Here is a 21,861-nt window from a genome sequence, read left to right on the forward strand (position 1 = left end):
TCACCTGTCCAACCTGTCCGGACAGTAGTGCCCACTCTGCCCAGAATGCCAGTGGCGTTACCTGCCCCTACAGTGCCCATGCCACTCACCACGGTAGCCACCCTCCCCCCGCCACCTCCAACACAGACTGCAACCACTACAACCACTACAACCACCCCACAGCCGGTCAGTACCCCTCGTGGCACAACTGCTGCCCCTGCCGAACCTCCCACTGACCCAGGTAGACCAATCCCACCCCACCGGGTGCAGACGACCCGTCTGGTCCTCCTCAGTCCTTCTTAATAATTTTTATCTTCTTTCTCTCTCTCTCTTCAAGGAGAATTCAAGAAAAAAAGAGTGGTCATTTAGCTTTATACAAGCAGGATTGTGGAATATTTCTATACACAAATAGCATTAATTAGGCTTTTTTATTTAACTAATTTAGCATTTTTAAAACTGGCGTCATTAAAGGCCTGTTCATAGTAAGAAGGATAACTATAATGATAACCGTTAGCGTCCACAACAATTCACAATAACGGCTCAACTCTTATAGCAGGATGGATTCTGATTGGCCGTCATTTTTTTATCTTTCATCAACAATATAATTTCTCTGTATTGTGGTGTGGTCTTTGCTATTCTTTTATATTTAGAACGATTTTTAAAACTACATCTTTATTGCCTTAATGCTAATTGTGTATATTGTCCTCATATTCTGCTTTTTGTTTACATAAGCACAGTTTTTAACTTTGTTTAGAACAAATAAGATTAACAGAATCAGTTTCTTTCCATTTTCCAGTCACAGTGCTGCATTGCTAACCGAGGAGCCTCTCTTATGTTTCATAAACATTTTACATATTAATCTCTTTCAGCATCACACTTTGCACTTTAAAAAAACATTAATGATAATAATGTGACACACGTTTTCAGTATGTAATGAATTATTTCTCTTTCACAGCTCCAGCAGAGCTTTGCAAGAGCCGTCCTCTAGACCTGGTTTTTATCATCGACAGTTCTCGTAGCGTCCGTCCTGCGGAGTTCGAGAAGGTCAAAATCTTCCTCTCTGAAATGGTCGACTCTCTAGATATCGGATCCGATGCCACACGAGTCGCACTGGTCAACTACGCCAGCACCGTCAACATTGAGTTCCTTCTGAAAAAGTACTTTAGCAAGGCTGAGGTCAAGCAGGCCTTCTCCCGTATCGATCCGCTCTCGACGGGAACCATGACTGGCCTGGCCATCAAAACCGCCATGGAGCAGGTTTTTACAGAGACTGCTGGGGCCCGGCCACTAAAAAAGAACATCGGTAAAGTGGCCATTATTGTGACCGATGGAAGGCCGCAAGATAAAGTTGAAGAGGTGGCAGCAGCAGCAAGGGCGTCTGGGATTGAAATATACGCCGTTGGAGTGGACAGAGCAGAAATGCGGTCTCTTAAACTGATGGCCAGTCAGCCTCTTGATGACCATGTGTTCTATGTGGAAACATACGGAGTGATTGAGAAACTCACATCCAAGTTCAGGGAGACTCTCTGTGGTAAGAGAATAAAGGGGAAAAAACAGCTCAGATTCAATTGGAAAAGGCAATCGAAATAAAATATATATATTATAACTTTTATATAAACATTTAATTATTATGAATAATATTTATATTTTTTATGCAGCTATATTTAATTTTAAAATGTAAATGAAATGAATGCATCACTGACTCAACAATATATTTGTTTTATGTTTTCATACATAATATTATAATATATCATATTTTTATTGAAGATTTTTGCTCATTCAGCTGATTTTGCAGGTTTCGACGCCTGTGCACTCGGGCACAACTGCGAACATATTTGTGTCAACAACAATGCTTCTTATTTCTGCAAGTGCAGAGAGGGATATGTTATCAACTCTGACAAGAAAACATGCTCTAAGCAGGCCAACGGTTTGTCATACAAATATGCATCAAATTATTTGTAAAATTTGATGCATAACGTAAAGAATTTGATGCATTCTAAAAAAAAATGCATCCAGATAATAATTGTGCATAGAACATATTTTTGGCTCAAACTAAATCCAATATAAATATCAAAATCAGACATCAAATAATTTAAATAAGTATGTTAAATGAGATATGATGTGTGCTCTGGAACATCTGCTGATAGTTGTTTAAAATGCTCATTATACATGCAGTAACGTTGTCTATCAATTCTGTAATTTATAAATTGAGGAGTGAAGGAAATATCTTCAGCATTAAGTATACAGTAAAACATGTCTGTTTCTCTTTCAGAAGAGGCCAGAGGAGATCTGACCGAGAATGCCTGCATGTGTGAGGCTCAAATGGCCTTTCAGAGGAAGGTTCACAACAGCATCCAGACCCTCACCGGCAGACATATCCTTTCAGATTAACACAGCATTTTTTTATCACCTATCCTATTTCAACCACTCAGTCTGATAAACGTCCTGTGTCCAGAGAGTAGCATTCTATTCTATGCTATTTTTTGTAGCATTCACATTGTGATTAGAATGTGTGATTTACTGCATAGTGATTAGACATTTCATGATTTATTTAGAATTTATTGCTCCTTATTGTTTGCTGTCCAAAGATGGGCTTATGCAGGAAACGAACCTTGATGATCATGATGTGTGATGCGTTTTTCTTAACTGTTCTTACTGGATGACATCACAAAGAGAGTGCAGCAGTTTGATCTCCGTCGTGCCTAGAGTGGAGAATGGGACTCAAAACTGATTCTTCGCATAACAAAAATCTTTATTTAATCTCTCATTGTAGCATTCCTCCCTTTGTTTGTTTAATCTGATAAATGTGTTGTTTCATATTGCGCTTATTATAGATTTCATTATAACATATAGATTTCTGTTGACACAAAGTATTAATTGTTTTGCAGAATAAATGTCCTTTTATTTTGGGAACAAATAGTAAAAGTAAATACATATAAATGATCATAATATGTATGCACATTATTTTATATTGTTCCTTATCTTGGATACTTGTACAAATACATATGAACAAATAAAGTATACTTTGATGTCATTTTCTGTCATTTTCTATTATATCTTTATATTATATGATGGGTTTGTAATTGTACATGTAGACTATATTCAAATATTCTAATTGTATTGTATATTCAAATACACACGAGTGCATGGGGATATACATTAGTTGATGCATAACAGTTTTTTAAATAACCCTTAAAATCTAAAGCTATTATATATATATATATATATATATATATATATAAAGGTAAGTTAAGTGTATATTTTAGAGTCTTACTGGTGTTGTATGAAAGTACTGTAGCCAGGCCTATACGTTTTTTTTTTAATTACCACTTTACCTTTACTAGTCCCTGTAATTAATATGTTTTGTATTGAACATTTTGAATACTACACATTAAACATTACTGAATAACTAGAAAAATGCTGTTTAAATAGCTATACTTTGAGATGGAGTTTAGCAGGTCACACTGCAGGAAATGTCAGCTTTTCAAAATGTCACTTTTCCGACTACGCTTAGAATCTATTCAAATAATTTTATAATAAATTTGACAATAATTTACAATTATATTATCACATACGAGTAATGTAAACAGAATATGTACAATAATGCCATGAGTAGAGAATTGCTAAGAGGACTACAAATACCATGAACGTTACAATCATACAACACTATTTCCGGGTTTTGGTTACCTAGAAACCAAGCAAACCGTTTTTCAGCAGCGTACACGCATGGAAACTACACAGAAAATTCAAATGCTTTGAATAACGGACTTATTATAAAGTTGCTTTAAATGAATAACTTACAGCGCTGAAATCACCCACAGTCATCGGGACCAAAAACCTAAAATAGCATCCAAAAAAAAAAAAAAAAAAAAAACGCTCCATAAACGCTGTGGCAGGCTAGCAGGCTAAGCTAAAGCAAAGATGTTTATTTATCTCAGTAAGAAGGTAATTGAACGCGGATATATGTTGCAGATTAGCTGTCGGCATTTTTCAGTTACTTTTCTTAAAAAGGCGTTTCTTTGCTGCTGATAATGACAGTTGTTTCTGCATATACGACCTGTTTATCAGGTTTTGCTGTCTGTTGTGTCCTCAGATTGCGATTCCGAACAATACGGTTTTAAAGTGTGTGTCTTGGAACAAAGATCAGGGTTTCATCGCCTGTGGAGGAGAGGATGGCATGTTAAAAGTGCTCAAACTTGAGACTTACACAGGTGGGAACCTGGAACTACCAGAATTTTTATATAGATGGACAAAATGACAGCAACAGTTGTTTATTTCTATATATTCAGCATGAAATCCATCATTCAACCAATAATTAATTATTAAATTATGTTATTTATTACGTTATTATTTTTCCCAGATGATGCCAAAATGAAAGGCTTGGCTGCTCCCAGCAACCTCTCTATGAATCAGACACTGGAGGGCCACAGTGGTAAGAGAGAGAGAGAGAGAGAGAGAGAGAGAGAGAGAGAGAGAGAGAGAGAGAGAGAGAGAGAGTGAGTGAGTGTGTGTGTGTGTGTGTGTGTGTGTGTGCGCGCGCTGACTCTCTGAGCTTTGATTTGCTTATGCAGGTGCAGTGCAGGTTGTGACGTGGAATGAACAGTATCAGAAACTGACCACCAGTGACCAGAACGGCCTCATCATTGTCTGGATGCTTTATAAAGGTGCACAGTCCTATAACCAAACATTAAGAAAGTATTATACAATTTCATTTATTTAAAACTTCATCTTAAAGTTTATTCAAAAATGACAATTCTGTCACCATTTACTCACCCTCACGTTGTTCAAAACCTAAATGACTTTCTTTTTTGGAACATTAAAGAAGATATTTTGAGAAATGTTTTTTTGTTTTTGTTATTGATGTTCATACAATGGAAGTCAGTGGTCACCAAAATGTTCTGGTTACGAACATTCTTCATAATGAACTATTAAGTGTTAAGTTGAACTATTTCTTTAATTAATATGCTGCCTTTAACTGTGACTTTGTGTGTCAACCAGGTTCATGGTATGAAGAAATGATTAATAACAGGAATAAATCTGTGGTGAGGAGCATGAGCTGGAACGCTGATGGTCTGAAGATCTGCATCGTGTATGAGGACGGAGCTGTGATCGTGGGCTCGGTGGATGGTGAGCACAGATTTACTCTCACTAATGGACTTTTTATTATGAATATTTTTTTATTTATTTTTTATTTATTTTCATGTTTAAATTAATTTATTAATTTTTAGAAGGCAACAAAGCCATCAAGATGTAGATGTTTGTTGTTGTATCATATAGTTTTGAAGTTTCATTCATGAACATTTTGTTTGTGTGATTATAAATGTGTGTGTTTGTCTGGTTATGTGTTTTTATAACTTTGTGATCTCACAGGGAACAGGATCTGGGGTAAAGAACTGAAGGGGACCCAGTTGGCACATGTGGCCTGGTCTCCAGACAGTAAGATCTTGTTGTTTGGGATGGCCAATGGAGAGATCCACATTTACGACAACCAGGGAAACTTCATTGTGAGTACTGAGAGTCTGGAAATACACGATATTTAAATACACGAAAAGTGATATTTCACTCAAAAATGAACATTCTTTCATCATTTACTCTTTTTAAGTTTCTCTCTTCTGCTGAACAAGATATTGAAAGAAGATATTTTGAAGAATGTCAGTCACCAAACAGTTGATGGGCCCCATTGACTTCCATAGCATTTTTTTCCCATACAATGGAAGTCAATGGGGCCCATCAACTGTTAGGTTACCCATATTCTTCAAAATATCTTCTTTTGTGTTCAGCAGAAGAAAGAAATTCATACAGGTTTGGAACAACTTTTCAAACTTGAAATATTTATCCCTGGATCATTCTAAGCCCAGCATAAACGGAATCATTGGTTATCTTGTTTTACATTTCACACTGGTCATAATTTACCCAGGGTTAACAATTAATCTTGGGTAATCATAAGATGCTGTTTTCTGATTGGACGAATGCAGCACTTGACATGTTTACATGAAGTCTCTAGCATTGCGCACCCTCAAATTATACATTGCAGACTGTAATATGGAGTTTTTGGACTATAAAAGGTAAGCTTTACTCCAATTGATGTTTCATCACATTTTTGTTTTTTTTTCTCAAACACTGAAACTCTGTCCAAAGCATGTGAATATGAGACACACAATTGGCTGTCTGTTGCTTAGCATCTAGTGGTAACATTCTAACACCACATCGTTTTACACTGCACAAGTTTGCAAAACCTGTAGTTAAAAGCGGGGTTTAGAATCATGACTATGACTGTAACCCGGGGTTAAGCGCAGTGTGAAAAGCACTTTAGTAAATCAATGCCTTCTCAGTCACAAATTTCGTGTCTGTGTGTTTATGCCCAGATGAAGATGACGATGAGTAGTTTGGCGAATGTAACAGGTGCCCTCAGCATAGCAGGTATCCACTGGTACATGGGCACAGAGGGTTATCTGGAGCCAGATTGCCCCTGCCTGGCTGTTTGCTTTACTAACGGGCACTGCCAAGTGTTGCGGCATGAGAGTGATGACAGTGAGTTTGTGTATTTTTCAGTGACTCTTTATCTCTCTTTGTGCATGCTGGGGTCATACATTCTAGCACATTTCTGAGTATGAATGCGAAGGAGAAAGAAAATTGTAATTGTTGATTGTGTGTAGGTCCTGTGATCATTGAGACGGGTATGTGGCATGTGGCCAGCATCCAGTGGAATCACTGTGGCAGTGTTCTAGCTATAGCAGGATCACTCAGAAACAGCGGAGCAGAGAAAGACTTAAATGTTGTTCAGTTCTACACACCATTTGGAGAGGTGAGTACAGATCTCACACATGTATTGTACAGAAAAACAGTATGAAAGTTCTACAAATATAATTCATCTTGTCATGCCTACACTACTGTTCAAAAGTTTGAGGTCGGTAAGATTTTTATAATGTTTTTGAAAGTAACTTATGAAGGTCTTATGTCTATATTCCTGAATAAAGCTGAATTTTCAGCGTCCGTTACTCATGTTATCAGTGTCACATAATCCAAAATCATTCTAATACGCTTATTTGGTGGTCCAGTAACATTTCTTATTATTATCAGTATTAAAACAGTTGTGCTGCTTAATATTTTTGTAGAAACTGTTATAACTTTTTTCTGAATTATTTGATGACAAAGATGTTCAAAATAACACAATTTATTCAAAATTGTATATATATATATATATATATATCCCAAACTTTTTAATGGCAATGTTCCTGTTGATGCACTCATGTCTGATGTCACCATGTGTCTAGCACTTGCGGACTCTGAAGGTTCCTGGAAAGCAGATGACTGCTGTATCATGGGAAGGTGGAGGACTCCGAATTGGCCTGGCTGTAGATTCCTACATTTACTTTGCCAACATTCGGCCAGATTACAAAGTAATTTAGCTGTAAATAATGGCTATAAGACACAGTTTTGTAAAAAAAACAGTTAGTGTCTCTGTCTGAGCTAATATCTTGCTCTGTCTCTATAGTGGGGTTACTGCTGTAACACGGTGGTGTATGCATACACACGGCCTGATAGGCTGGAGTACAGTGTGGTGTTCTGGGACACTAAGAATAATGAGAAGTTTGTGAAATATGTCAAGAGTCTCATGTCCATCACCACCTGTGGAGATTATTGCATCTTGGCAACCAAAGCGGATGACACACATCCACAGGTACTAAAACTCTGATCTGTTTAACAAAAAATCGTTTTATTGTTTTAAATCAAATCATTTTTGATTTAGTGTGTTAACTAGTCATATCTGTGATTTGTGTTGCATCAAATACTGATGTTTTTATAATTTCAAAAACAGGAGGACACTGAGGCTGAGGCTGGATCAGCTATGGTAAAGACACCTACTTCTTTACTATTTCATTACTAATTCCAGTTATTAATACTAATAATTTACTTCACTAATTCCAGTGTTGTAAAAAGCTGTGAAAATGATACCATATGCACTATGATCACGGACAGTGGAAAGTTACAGTCAGGAGAGTGTTAACAGTACTACATGACTGTAGTAGCCATTTTCAAAGACTGAGAAACCTGATCAAGCATATAGATGTGATATCGGTATATCATGATGTTTTGTAAAGAAAAGACTAAATGACTAAAAGCAGCTTCATTCAGCAGGCCATAGGACAGTCTACAGTAGAAAGACATAATATTTTAATGTAGATTTTCATTAAATTAAACTTTGAGAAAGCTGTTCTTAAGCATCAGATGCAACCGCTTTAACACAGGCGTTTAATGAGCTGTTCAATCAAATCGCCTCAAAGGATTGGTCGAGGAGGAGAAAGGTATTATGAACATCTGCAAAAGAAGCCTCTCAGATATTTCCTTGATGCTGTTTAGTTAAGTGTACCCATACAGTAAAGAAGCCTGTCTGTCCTCTGTCCACAGTATGTTCTGGTGTTGTGTAACTCCATTGGAACCCCGCAGGACTCCAAATATATTGACGTCGGTGAGTTGAGCAATACGACACACTCACTGATTCTATTCATAAGAGATCACGCATAGTCATCCGGTCATTATCGCAAAATAAACTCCAGTCCGAGGTCATCAGGACTCAAGAAAATAAATATATAAATGCACATTTTTAGTGTTATTTTATTTTGTGAAATGTAAGGGGCCGTTTACGCGACACAGGTTTCAACTAAAACGGAAGACTTTTTATGCGTTTATAAGACTTTAGAACTTTTGAAAACGGATTTCAAAATGCAAGTTTTAGAAAATGACACCCTTATAATATCCGTGTAAACTACAAAAACGTGATTTGTCTATCCGTTTTTATTCTTGTTTGCAGATTATAGGATACAGATATTGACAGTAAGAAATAAGGAGGGGAGGGGAGGGGAGGAGGGGCATACAAACATCACAAATTACACAAATCAACACAATATAACATTTTGTCATCTTGAAAAATTAACGGTTATCAAAGGATGATATATGTTTTCGAAGCCTTTGTGTTCAAAGGTTTTGACATTTTCTTTAAGGAAGTAAAAAGATTTTATATCAGAGGAGAACATTCTAAAATTTGGATTACAGTGAATGTTTCTGGCTTTGTGAAGATGAGATTTACCTAGAAGACAAAGTAATAGTACGGTATTATCAAGGTTAACATCCATGAAAATTGGACAAAAAAAACGATAGATTATGTAATTTGTATCTATAGCCACATGCGTTCGGCTCGAGTGCACTGTAGTAAAAGAATGCGTAGGTGCGTAGTCTTTCTTTACAAAGTGACATCGCCAACTACTTGTCTGGCATGCATGATACAGCGTTATTAGTTGTTTTCGCAGATCTGGGATCCCAGTGGTGGGAATCCCGGCTCCTTTCCTCTCACTCTCACTGGCATCCCGCTAAATTCCTCCCCTGGTTGGGAGAGCAGATCTGTGGGAGGGACAGACATTCACCCTGGTCTCTCTGTGGACAGATTCCAGAGCCTGAACAGCAGCACACAACATAATCTGTAGTTAACTCATAAAATTAAAAAACAAAACAAAAAAAAACATGTTTTAGGTTAAATCTGTTTAATTTACCTTATCCCTAAATCCCAGTCTTAATTCGAGATCACACACACCTTTTAACAGTCAGCTTTGATGTATAAATGAAATATGCGAAATTAATTGCATTCTAGATGTTCTTTCCCAAATGTTTTTGTTCACTTTTCCACTTTCACAGACCCTCTGTACGTCACCATGACGAAGACTCACGTGATCACTGCATCTAAGGAGGTGTTTTACGTTTGGCAGTATCGTGTGGCTAAGAAACTCACTGCTCTTGAGATCAACCAGGTCGCCAAAACAAGAAAGGAAGGTCGGGAGAGGTGAGGGTTCAAAGGTCAACTGTAATAATAATAAAAAAAACACCAGCTTTCAAAAGTTTGGGGTTGGTAAGATTTTTTTAAAGACGCTTTTTAAAGAAGTCTCTTATGCTCACCAAGGTTGCATTTATTTGATTAAAAAAATAAGTAAAACAGTAATATTGTGAAATATTATTACAATTTAAGTAACTGCTTTCAATTTGAATATCTTGTAAAAATATAATTTATTGCAAAGCTGAATTTACCGCAGCCAGCCTTTGGTGTCACATGATCCTTCAGAAATCATTCTAATATGCTGATTTGGTGCTCAAGAAATATTTCTTATTATTGTCAATGCTGAAAACAGTTGTGCTGCTTAATATTTTTGTGGATAAATTATTTGATGAATAGAAAGTTTTAAAGATGCAGCATGTATTTGAAATAGAAAACATTTGTAACATTATAAATGCCTTTTCTATAACTTTTGATCAAATGAATGTGTCCTGTGAATGTGAATGAATGAATATAATTATTAATTTATTTTAAAAAATCTTACTGCAGGGAATATATATATATATATATATATATATATATATAAATATATATATATATATATATAAAAATCAGGGAATGGTTTTGGATCAATCTGCTGCTGCTTCTTTTATCTTACAAAATGTGTTTTTCCTTGCCTCCCACTCAACATTATCAGACACAAAAATAATTTGCCAAATATTAATCATAAATATTGACAAATCTAGCATTCACAAGTGAGGATACAGGATAGTTTAAAACTGTCACCAGCAGTCAAACAGAAAATCTATAGCACTGTCAAAATATCCCTATTTTGCATGACACGCATATTAAATCCAGTAGCTATTTTATTTTCTGGTCAGTACAAAACAAGTTTAATTTTATTAATGCTCTGTCCCATCTCAGACTCAGCGGCTGACTAAAAGTAACAGATCTGTGTAATATGTAAGCTTTCATCAGATGAAGCGGTGTTCCTTAATGCATACAGTCTGTGGGCAGACCTGTCTGCCTGTCTGTCTATCGATGCGGTGTGAGGGTGTGCTCGATGACGGCAGCGGTTTAGAAAAGTTCCGTTCAAGGCTGTGTGATGAAATCTTGTGACCCACACAGACCAGGCGTGGACTTAGTGTTCTGTTTCCCTTCCACATGATAAAAATATACTGAGGCAATACCTCTCTTGCTCCACTTTACCCACACACTGTCTCTTTTCACTCTGTCTTGCTGACTGTCTTCTCTAGGGTTTATCACATCGATGACAGTCCAAGCGGAACATCGGATGGGACACTGAACTCTGCCAAAGCCTTCACAGTGAGTACACTCATCACATACACTTACCTGTGGCTCTCTCAACCTCTCGTGAGAGGATTAGTGTGGAAATTGTCATAAAACTGTCCAGCTCAGTTGGTTTATGAATTATTTTTGTACTTTTGTTGTATTTTTCTTGATCTGCTTCATATATATATATATATCAAAAACTCCTCTAAGGGACACAAATGCCAGAAAATGTGTCTTTGCACTATGGACTTCAGCCCACCTTTTTAATATCATCCTGGCCTACATTCAAGCAATGGCTCTGAGAAAGGGTCACGAGAGTAAGACATGTTTATGATTTATTTGTTTCAGGCCACCAGAGATCCGATCTGCTGCATCACAGCATCAGACAGGATGCTTCTAGTGGTACGTCTGATTTCCACAAGAACACGCTTTCTCAGCCCAAAGCTTTTGTGTGTTTGACGTGTGGTTGTGATGCCTGCAGGGTCGTGAGTCTGGTACTTTACAGAGATACAGTCTACCCAATATCAACCTCCTGCAGAAATATTCTCTCACGTCCAGACCATATCAGCTGTCCCTGAATTGTAACTCCAGGTCTGATTTCTCCCTCTCTTTTCTTTTTTCCTGTCTCTTCCTATCCCATTGTAACTGTAGACCATATACGCACTATCATTGTTAGACTAATCAGACTAACCTTTTTCCTGCTTGTATAGTGAGATTCTGCCTGTATTTTATGTTTCCAGCCGACTGGCTATAATCGACATTACGGGTGTGTTGACGTTTCTGGATGTAGAGACACGGGCTTCGTCAGGGGATGCAGAAGGCGGGTCCACTGCCGGAGACCCATCTAAATTCGAACGCAAGGATGTCTGGGATATGAAATGGGCTAATGATAACCCAGATCTGTTCTCCATGATGGAGAAAACCAGAATGTATGTCTTCAGAAACCTGGACCCTGAGGTGAGACATAGAGAAATAAGTTGCATAAGCATACCCATGCATATACAGTATTGTGGCAAGAGAAAAGAGGATGACTAAAAAAAACAAACAAACACATAAATGGAAGAAAAGAAAGAAAGGGTGAGAGTAAGAGTTTTGTCAAAGCTACTCTACTCTTACAGGGTTCAAGAAGTGCTGCCATTTTCAAACACACACACACACACACACACACACACACACACACACACACACACACACACACACACACACACACACACACACACACACAGGTTGGGTTTCTAAGTTTTATGGGGATATTCCATAAATATAATGATGATTTTTATACTGTATAAATGGTATATTATATCTTCTAACCCTAACCCTAAACCTATCCATCGCAGAAAACTTTCTTCATTTTTACATTTTCAAAAACATCACTAAGTATGATTTATGAGCTGTTTTCCTCATGGGGACCAAAAAATGTCCCCACAAAGACAAGGATTTCAGATTCAAAGATTGCCCCCATTTTGTCCCCATAACATAGGGTTTACCTGAACCACACACACACACACACACACACACACACACACACACACCAGTCTCAGTAAATCACACTGCACATGGCCTATAGATCAGACCACCCACTGCAGAGGTTTTAACAGCGCTTTTTTCTTCCCGCACAGAAAAATAGCAGGAAGTGTGGTTTACAGGTTCATGCCACACATTATACACAATATTCAGTTGCACTAATATTAAAAGTGTATTCTCATAAATAATCAGCCTAATTTGATAAAAAATAGATTTCTTCAGTTGGTTTAATTTACAGCAGTGTTAGTGTGAGTATTCTCTCCTGACAAGCTCATATTTGTGTTGTGTTTTGAACACAGGAACCAATTCAAACATCTGGCTTCATCTGCCACTTTGAGGATCTGGAGATCAAATCTGTTCTTTTGGATGAGATTATGAGGGTTGGTTGGAATATGTGTGATTTATGAATTTATTTCAACCTATGAATGTCAGTGAATTTTAAAATTGAGATTTCCAAGACTGAAAAACTATATGTGTATATATATATGTGTGTGTTAGTCATTCTTTGAAATCTAAATTTTAAAATTATAATTTATATATACATTAGCTGTTATAGTCTCTATAAAATGATTTTTGAAAAAATAAATCATCTTAATTTGTCAAAAGTTGTGTGAACCCTGAATATAATTTTATCCTTTAGGATCCAGAGGTTCCAAATAAAGATTATTTAATAAACTTCGAGATCCGCTCACTGAGGGACAGCAGGGCGCTGATTGAGAAAGTTGGAATTGAAGATGCTTCTCAGTTTATTGAGGACAATCCCCATCCGCGCCTCTGGTAAGAGACCGACATGCATTCCACACAATAAATGGGGCAGTGTGGTTATTTATTCAAGCAAACCTGCAAACACAAAGAGGAATACGGCAATAAAAGCATAGTGAGGCAGTACGGAAGCGTGTGCTAAAACATGCTATGTGAGTTTGTTTATTTGTATGTGTGTGTTTGTTATACATTTTAAAGATTTGTGTGTGTGGAACATGGCTGTGTATGTGTGTGTCCTGGAAGTGGAAAGTATGAGGTGCACTTAAATAGTCTGAATGTAGTGCGAGTTACAGTTTTATGATCTGAATTATGATCCTGGCACTGGCAGGACAAGATAAAACCAATAAGGCAGCACAGTTCTGGAGAGCTATTTCCTAGTAAATCTGGAAAAAGTGGAATAAAATAAGCTGTAATATAAAAAGGCACATATGTATGCAGTTTTTTATGGTTATGTTCAAATGAAAAGAAAAATCATCTAAGACAGAGAGAGATGTTTACTGTAGCCATAAAGTTTTGGAGCGGCTCTATTGATTTAGCCCAATGGAGTTTTAGTGGCTCTGTCAGTTCTCACAGCACAAGGAGGAATTTCAGATTGGACTCTTGCTGCAGAAGCAGGTAGGCAAACCCTAGTGTCATGTTAGCTTAAGTTTAATGTTCTTTGCCAGTGCTTCAAAGCACTGCACCTTCATCTAACATACATTATTGACAGGACACACTCTGGAATGAATAATTCACTGAAAACACAATGAGAGTCTCTATTCTCTCTGCCATCTCTGATGTGATCAGACTGGTTTTCGATACATTAGCGCTGTTTTGGACTGATTGTTGGAATAAATTTGCTTACTGGATCATTGGACTGAAAACCTTCCCAGAGTTTAGCTGCTTAAAATGATCTGATCACAAACAGAGAATCATAATTGAATCTATGGTAATGTGTCAAGAGCACATCCAGGTCACATTTGACCCCATACTCTAGATTTTTTTTTGCATGTTTTATTATTTTTTGCAAAGTCTCATTAGTTACATTTAGAATTTAATAATTGGTTACACTTTATTTTGATAGTCCACTTTAGACTACTAACTATAAGTAACTTTGCAACTACATGTCAACTAACTCTCATTAGAGTATTAGTAGACTGTTAATGACTGGTAGTTGACATGTAGTTGCAAAGTTACATATAGTTAGAATGTCTAAAGTGGACAATCAAAATAAAGTGTTACCCAATAATTTATGTATCATTTTATTTAAGTATTTGTATATCAGTATTTGCTGCATTTGAGAATATAATTTTCTTTCTTAGATTTTGGGGAGAAATGATGTAGGCAGTACATTAGTAAGTGAGGAAAGTTGCTGTTTATACTGTCAGACAGGAACTGGAGAAGGAATCCTGTAGGAATATGGTGTAAAGAAAGAAAGAGTCATGTGTCAGCTCTCTCTTTCAGTCTGTGTGTTTGCTTGGATGTAAGGGTTAGAGCTCAGAGGCTCTTTTGTTTGATTTTGCTCATTCATACCATGCCAACGTGTCAGAGGTCAAAGGTTTTCACAGCTTTCAATGAGCACATGAAAAGATCCCAGAGAGACTCGCTTCGTCCTCTTTGTTCATTTTCTGTCAGTCTAAAGTGTCTTAAGTGAAACAGATCTAGCTATACGCAACTGAAAGTGTCATTATGAGTGTCATTTTGGGAATATCCACATTTTTACGCTGTTTAAGCTTCCAAGGTGTGAGGAAAATCTTTGTTGAGATCAAATACTGTATAAATACATTAATAATTCTTCAAAATAATAATTTGTCATATTGTCATATTCTGGAAATATGGGATTTGAGGTATTCAGTGTGAAATGTCAGACCTTCTGTACTTGACAGTTGAAGATTCAGTTAGTTGTATTTATGTGTGCACTTGCAGGCGTTTGTTGGCAGAAGCGGCGCTGCAGAAGCTGGATTTGAAGATGGCTGAACAGGCGTTTGTGCGCTGTAGGGACTACCAGGGCATTGAATTTGTCAAGAGACTGAGCAACCTTCAGAGTGAAGCCATGAAACAGGCCGAGGTAGCTGCTTACTTCAGCAGGTTCGAGGAGGCAGAGAGGATGTACCTGGACATGGACCGCAGGTATACACAGATAATAAATGTTTTCATGCTGTGTGAAATCTCTGTGAACATCTACGCTACACTAAAAAAATAGTGATGTTGAATGAATTTAATTAAATTGAGAAAAACTTTACACAATTCAGAATATTTCTGTAATAATTCTGTTGAACTAAATAGTTATCAAAATATTCAGTTGCTATTGTAACTAATAACTAAAAATATAAAAATATATATCATATACAGTACCAGTCAAAAGTTTGGAAACATTACTATTTTTAATGTTTTTGAAAGAAGTCTCTTATGCTCATCAAGCCTGCAGTGAAAAAAAACAAAACAAAACAAAAAAACAGTAATATTATGAAATATTATTACAATTTAAAATAATGGTTCTCTTTTTTAATATACTTTAAAATGTAATTTATTTTTGTGATGCAAAGCTCAATTTTCATCAGCAAGTACTCCAGTCTTTGGTGTCTTATGATCCTTCAGAAATCATTCTAATATGCTGATTTATGATCAATGTTGGAAACAGTTGTGCTGCTTAATATTTTATTTATAACCTGAGATACTTTTTTCAGGATTATTTGATGAATAAAAAGTTCAAAAGAACTGTATTTATTTAGAATAGAAATCTTTTGTAACAATATACACTACCGTTCAAAAGTTTGGGAACAATAACTTTTTTTTTTAAAAGAAATTAGTACTTTAATTCAACAAGGATGCGTTAAATTGATAAAAGGTGATGGCAACGATTTATATTGTTAGAAATGTTTTTATTTTGAATAAATGCTGTTTTTATGAATAAATGCTGTTAACGTTTTACTCATCAATGAATCCTGAAAAAAGTATTCCAAAAAAATATATTAAACAGCACAACTGTTTCCATCATTGATAATAACTGAGTATCAAATCATCATATTAGAATGATTTCTGAAGGATCATAAAACACCAAAGACTGGAGTACTTGCTGATGAAAATTCAGCTTTGCATCACAAAAATAAATTACATTTTAAAATATATTAAAAAAGAGAACCATTATTTTAAATTGTAATAATATTTCATAATATTACTGGTTTTTTTTAACTGCAGGCTTGATGAGCATAAGAGACTTCTTTCAAAAACATTAAAAATAGTAATGTTTCCAAACTTTTGACTGGTACTGTATATATATATATATATATATATATATATATATATATATATATATATATATATATATATATATATATATATATACACATGCATGCATACATACATCAGGGTGGCCGCAGGTCCAAGTTTTCCTAATAAAGGGCCTTAAAAAGTATATCTAGGCACCCTGTATATATTGTATATGCACCACCATACAACAGATACAGTGTGCACTACCTATGCTTTGCTGATAAAGTTAACTTGAACACTCTATAAAGGTTATTAATTTATATTTCTACATTACATCATTTTTTATTAAAATTTTTGGCTTTTTTCCAAACAATTGCTATTTGTATTTTTTCCTGCCGTACAAGAAATGACTATATCCTAATTTAACGGAGTACTAAATTATATAAACTACATAGATGGATAATTTTTAGGTAAAAAACAAACAAACAAACAAACAGTCACATCACATCAGGTTCCAAATGTGTCTGTTGGCTTTGTTTATGCGATTATGGCCAACATTTTAATTAACTATATTGAAAAAGCAACAAAAATCAATTAATTTTGAATGTTCATCATTCTTATTTCTCCCTCTGGTCTCTTTAGGGATTTGGCAATCAGTTTACGTATAAAGCTTGGTGATTGGTTCAGGGTTCTGCAGTTGCTGAAGACAGGATCAGGTGACTCTGATGATGCTCTTCTGGAGCAGGCCTACAACGCTATTGGAGACTACTTTGCAGACAGACAGAAATGGTAGGTTGCTTAAGAGTAGGTTTTTTCATATTTATGTATATGTATGTGTTTGTCCAGGCAAAGCCACGCAGCTGAATGTCTGTCGTACAATATTTGTTTCAATGTCATGCACTTATTTCTGTCATAACAACTCTCGTAGTGTTTGCCATGGTGATGGATATGCCAATGTTAATGTATTTGGTCTTGGCGTAATAGATTTGCTATGCTGCTGTTGCTGCAGAGCAAGTATAGAGACTTGCTACTGCCAATACATTCACAGACATGCTGCTGCTGCACATATAACATATATAAATTAACCCCCCAACAAAGCAGGAGACACAAGAAATAGACAATACAAGCCAAAGTACGCATGCTTCTTAGTGTAAGAAAACAAGCTGCTGCATCGGGAGACATACATATATCCGCACATATGGATGAACATAGACAGGATGGGATTAATGAGAACTCAGACAGGCAGGTAACATAATTGGCGTTGTAAACAAACGTGACATTACGCCCCCATCTGGAAAGGCGCATCCTTGTGCCGTACAAAGTCCAACTGTGGAGGGAGGGCGGAGGCTATGGAGGAGGACGAGGAACTGGTGAAGGGCTAGTCAAAGGTGGAGATGGCAGGAGGAGCCAGGGAGGAACCAGGAAGAGGAGGAGCCAGGCAGGGACCCAGGCCACAGCCATGATGGAGGCCCATACTGCTGTTGAGGGAGGGAGGAGCCATGGTGGAGAAGCTCTCAACGACATCATGGGGACGAGCGATGGAGATGGAGCCCTGGGCGCTGATGGGACCGGGCAACACTGCTGATCCTGGCGACCGTGATGGATCCACAGCGACGACCGTCCATGGAGAAGGTGAAGCCGGAGGGAGGGTGGAGCCACATGGAGTCAGGACAACGGGCCAAGGTGGGTTGACGGGAACAGCGGCTGGAGGCGGAGCCTGGTAGGAGCTGGATGACGGAAGGCCTGAGGCTTATTCACACAGCATTGTGTTATGGGAGAAGACGAAGGGCTGAAGGGAACCAGCGAAGGTGGGGCTGACGGACTGGCTGAATGAGGATGAGGAGGCAGGAAAGGGAGGATGAGGAGGCAGGAAAGGGAGGATGAGGAGGCAGGAAAGGGAGGCTGGGCGGGATCAGCGTCCTCCTCTCAGCCACACACACCGGAAAATGGCATCTCTCCAGTTTCCTTTCTTCATATTAGGTAGGTCTTGTGGGATGTGAAAGTTCGCCCCGACCCAATATATCGATTTTAGAGTCTCATCGTCAAAAGCCGTTCGTTGGGCGAGTTGGCAGAAACGCAAAGAATAATCCAGAAAAGAAAGTCCCTCCCAGTCGAGAGCAGAAAAAGCAGCAGCAATCTCCATAGTCCTTTTTTGTGGTCCATTCTTCTGTCACGTGTGGCATACAGAGCGCACGGCGAAGGAGAATCAAACACAAACTGACTGTTTTAAATTCACGAAGGAGAAGCACAGGAAAACAGGCAAACACAACCATCAATATACAATGATGAGAACTGACAAAGGAATGAACAGCTGAACAGAACGACTAATCAATGAGCAACCAAAGAGATTAATGAGAACTCAGACAGGCTGGTAACAAAATGAAAACAGAACACAAATGTGACACATTAAAGTGTGTCCAAATTTTTGACTGGTTGTGTACTTATTGTTAAATTGTTTAATTTTAAGGTGACACAGAGACTTGAAGTATGTATGTTCCACAGGTTGAATGCAGTGCAGTATTACCTGCAGGGTCGTAATCAGGAGCGTCTGGCTGAATGTTATTATATGCTGGAGGACTATGATGGTCTGGAGAAACTTGCAAACTCCCTACCAGAAAACCATAAACTGCTACCAGTGGGTGCTCTCTCTTTTTTCTCTCTCTCTCTGTCCCATTTTCTTATGCTTTGTCAGCAGACCAATCAGCAGTGTTTGGTTCAGATTATCTTGAATGGCTTGAACTGTGCTTTATTGTATGTTTGTGTGTGGGTGTGTGTGTAGGACATTGGTCAGATGTTTGTTACCGTGGGAATGTGTGAGCAGGCTGTAAGTGCATTTCTGAAATGTAACCAGCCCAAAGCAGCTGTGGATGCCTGTGTGCATCTAAACCAGGTGAGAGTTCATGCACAAACCTACACAGAACTTTAGCTTGTTGCATGGTTTGATATGTTATGAAGGTAAATGTTTAGCATGTATTAATATTATATTAATTGCATTAATTGTATTGATATTACAGTATATTAGGGCTTTCAATATATTTTTTTTAAGTTAATGCATTTGTATCCTTTTAATAAAAATAAAGACAAAACAAAGATTTCTCATTTGCATAGAAAACACTGATTACATATTTCACACAACTAAACTCAAAATAATTAAATAATATTAAACAATATTGTAACTTTATGAACACTTGGTGGATTTATTCATGCATATTTATAGAAAATATAGGTTTTTGTAGATGGTCTTCTTATTAACACTTGTACATTTATAAAATTACATTAAAGAAGGTATTTTTTCTATCATGTACTGATCTAATAAAACACACACACACACACACACACACACACACACACACACACACACACACACACACACACACACACACACACACACACACACACACACACACACACACACACACACACACTTGTGCTGCTTCTCTTGCAATGGTTCTAATTAAACTTTAGAAATCACACAGAAAAGATTTAAATGATAATGTTACATTGAACATAAATGCATTATCTGTGTTAAAGAAATTGAGACTTTTACAGCTCTATTTAATATGCATTTCCCAAAAGACATATTTTTCATCCTTTCTTCACTGAATGCATTCTGACTCACTGCCTTTTCTTGAGCATCGAGAGTCGAGATAATGACACTTCTGTCATTAGTTTAAATGAGAGGTTCAGAGAGTTCACATTGCTCATCAGTTGTACTGAGAGATCCAGTTGCAGCTGTAACATCATCATACTCATCTGCTGATGAAACCTGTCTGTGATGAATGTTTAGATGCTTGATAAAAACAAATGAGCAACAGTAAAAATACATTTTAACTGGGTGCTTTTTTTCCCAGTGGAACAAAGCTGTGGAACTTGCCAAAAACCACAGTATGAAGGAAATTGGGCCTCTTCTGTCCAAATACGCCTCACATCTGCTGGAGAAAAACAAAACTCTAGAGGCTGTAGAGCTCTACAGAAAAGCCCATCACTTCCTGGATGCTGCCAAACTCATGTTTACGGTATGTCTATATTAGCTCGTGGAAGAAACAAATGTCATTGGGGATCCTCAGGTTATGAAACCAGTAATGACAGTCATTTTTAAAGTGGCCAGATGATGCCCTTTTACAAAGATTTTTTTGTTTTAGGGGGGTCTACTAGAATAGGTTTTCATGCTTCAATGTAAAATAAATAAATAAATGCAACTCAACCAGGCCTCGACCCCCTTTTTTGCATATGCCTTAGACTGAAATTATTTAAATGCAGAATATTGTGACATGTTCATTCCCGGAAGAAAACTCAAGACTACAATCAAAGAATTTCAGGGAGTTCAGAAACAGTGCTTACTTCTATAGAAAATAACTAACTCCCTTTGAAGTGGACTTTGTGCTTTGTAAATTTGCAGACTTTTTTCATGCTGAAACAGACACATGACACTAAAGAAAACATAAGTAAAAAAAAACAAAAACATAATAGGTGTTCTTTACAGGAAATGGCCTGGTTTCACAGACAGGACTAAGATTAAGCCAGTATTAGGCCTTGGTTCAATTAGGACATATAAGTAGCTTTTATAAATGTGCCTTAGGAAAAACATTATTGCTGTGCATCTTGAGACAAAACAATGGCACAGACATATTTTAAGAGATGCCAGAGCAAGTTGCTTTCAGTTAAAACAGCTCATACATGCATTTTAGTCTGGGACTAGCTTCAGCCTTTTCTGTGAAACTAGGGGAAAGTGTTCAATGTTAGCGCCACTTGACAGAATGATGAAATAATGAAGAAAAAAAAAAGTGTTTTGTTTCTGTTAAATCTATTTTGTTATTCCCAACCCAGTCGTGAGATTTCATTTTCTGTTAGTGGCATAGAAATAACATGCTTAACATTAAATGTCAGGATATTTTTGTAACTGTAAAAAGTTTTTAATTGACAGTCTTTGTTTCACCTTAGATCGCTGAAGATGAGGCAAAAAAGAGAACGCGACCATTGCGAGTGAAGAAACTGTATGTGCTCGCCGCCTTGCTGGTGGAGAACTTCCATACCCAGATCAAAAGCTCACAGCAAAGCAAAACCAAGGGCAAGAAATCAGAGGTGCTTTATCTGTTCAAACATCATCATACAGTACATATTAAAAACTCTCCTGTTTCCAAATGCTCTGCTTGCTGGATGTAGTTTAGCTTTAATACAGGGATAACCAACTACAGTTTTATTATCATTTGTGATTTTTCTATTTTCTAATCCGCAAAAAGCTGTGGTAGTTGTTAAGTTACTCTCAGTGCCGTGGTCTGCAGCTGCAGCCT

The 21,861-nt window shown here is 37.1% G+C and overlaps 2 protein-coding genes across 2 annotated transcripts in view; both read left to right on the forward strand.

The window, feature by feature from the left end:
• matn3b (matrilin 3b) overlaps nucleotides 1-2,685 on the forward strand; it is a gene marked incomplete at both ends in the record, with an annotated part of 4,749 nt that extends 2,064 nt beyond the window's left edge. The window contains 5 exons of the mRNA XM_081351604.1: nucleotides 2-220; nucleotides 935-1,510; nucleotides 1,775-1,906; nucleotides 2,252-2,353; nucleotides 2,636-2,685. Of these exons, the coding sequence (XP_081207730.1) occupies nucleotides 2-220; nucleotides 935-1,510; nucleotides 1,775-1,906; nucleotides 2,252-2,353; nucleotides 2,636-2,685 (1,079 nt within the window). The remainder of the gene's footprint in view (nucleotide 1; nucleotides 221-934; nucleotides 1,511-1,774; nucleotides 1,907-2,251; nucleotides 2,354-2,635) is intronic.
• A 959-nt stretch (nucleotides 2,686-3,644) lies between these two features.
• wdr35 (WD repeat domain 35) overlaps nucleotides 3,645-21,861 on the forward strand; it is a 29,357-nt gene continuing 11,140 nt past the window's right edge. The window contains exons 1-25 of the mRNA XM_081350583.1: nucleotides 3,645-3,924; nucleotides 4,073-4,190; nucleotides 4,340-4,411; nucleotides 4,551-4,643; nucleotides 4,978-5,106; nucleotides 5,350-5,483; nucleotides 6,345-6,510; nucleotides 6,636-6,784; nucleotides 7,254-7,379; nucleotides 7,475-7,660; nucleotides 7,799-7,831; nucleotides 8,389-8,449; nucleotides 9,670-9,814; nucleotides 11,059-11,128; nucleotides 11,444-11,497; nucleotides 11,577-11,686; nucleotides 11,836-12,052; nucleotides 12,919-12,999; nucleotides 13,260-13,396; nucleotides 15,287-15,490; nucleotides 17,213-17,359; nucleotides 19,073-19,205; nucleotides 19,350-19,460; nucleotides 20,422-20,586; nucleotides 21,512-21,652. Of these exons, the coding sequence (XP_081206709.1) occupies nucleotides 3,901-3,924; nucleotides 4,073-4,190; nucleotides 4,340-4,411; nucleotides 4,551-4,643; nucleotides 4,978-5,106; nucleotides 5,350-5,483; nucleotides 6,345-6,510; nucleotides 6,636-6,784; nucleotides 7,254-7,379; nucleotides 7,475-7,660; nucleotides 7,799-7,831; nucleotides 8,389-8,449; nucleotides 9,670-9,814; nucleotides 11,059-11,128; nucleotides 11,444-11,497; nucleotides 11,577-11,686; nucleotides 11,836-12,052; nucleotides 12,919-12,999; nucleotides 13,260-13,396; nucleotides 15,287-15,490; nucleotides 17,213-17,359; nucleotides 19,073-19,205; nucleotides 19,350-19,460; nucleotides 20,422-20,586; nucleotides 21,512-21,652 (3,006 nt within the window). The 5' untranslated portion in view covers nucleotides 3,645-3,900. The remainder of the gene's footprint in view (nucleotides 3,925-4,072; nucleotides 4,191-4,339; nucleotides 4,412-4,550; nucleotides 4,644-4,977; nucleotides 5,107-5,349; nucleotides 5,484-6,344; nucleotides 6,511-6,635; nucleotides 6,785-7,253; nucleotides 7,380-7,474; nucleotides 7,661-7,798; nucleotides 7,832-8,388; nucleotides 8,450-9,669; nucleotides 9,815-11,058; nucleotides 11,129-11,443; nucleotides 11,498-11,576; nucleotides 11,687-11,835; nucleotides 12,053-12,918; nucleotides 13,000-13,259; nucleotides 13,397-15,286; nucleotides 15,491-17,212; nucleotides 17,360-19,072; nucleotides 19,206-19,349; nucleotides 19,461-20,421; nucleotides 20,587-21,511; nucleotides 21,653-21,861) is intronic.

The sequence above is a fragment of the Scardinius erythrophthalmus genome (assembly GCF_964197995.2).
Source record: "Scardinius erythrophthalmus genome assembly, chromosome: 21".
In the NCBI taxonomy this organism is placed as follows: Eukaryota; Metazoa; Chordata; class Actinopteri; order Cypriniformes; family Leuciscidae; genus Scardinius; species Scardinius erythrophthalmus.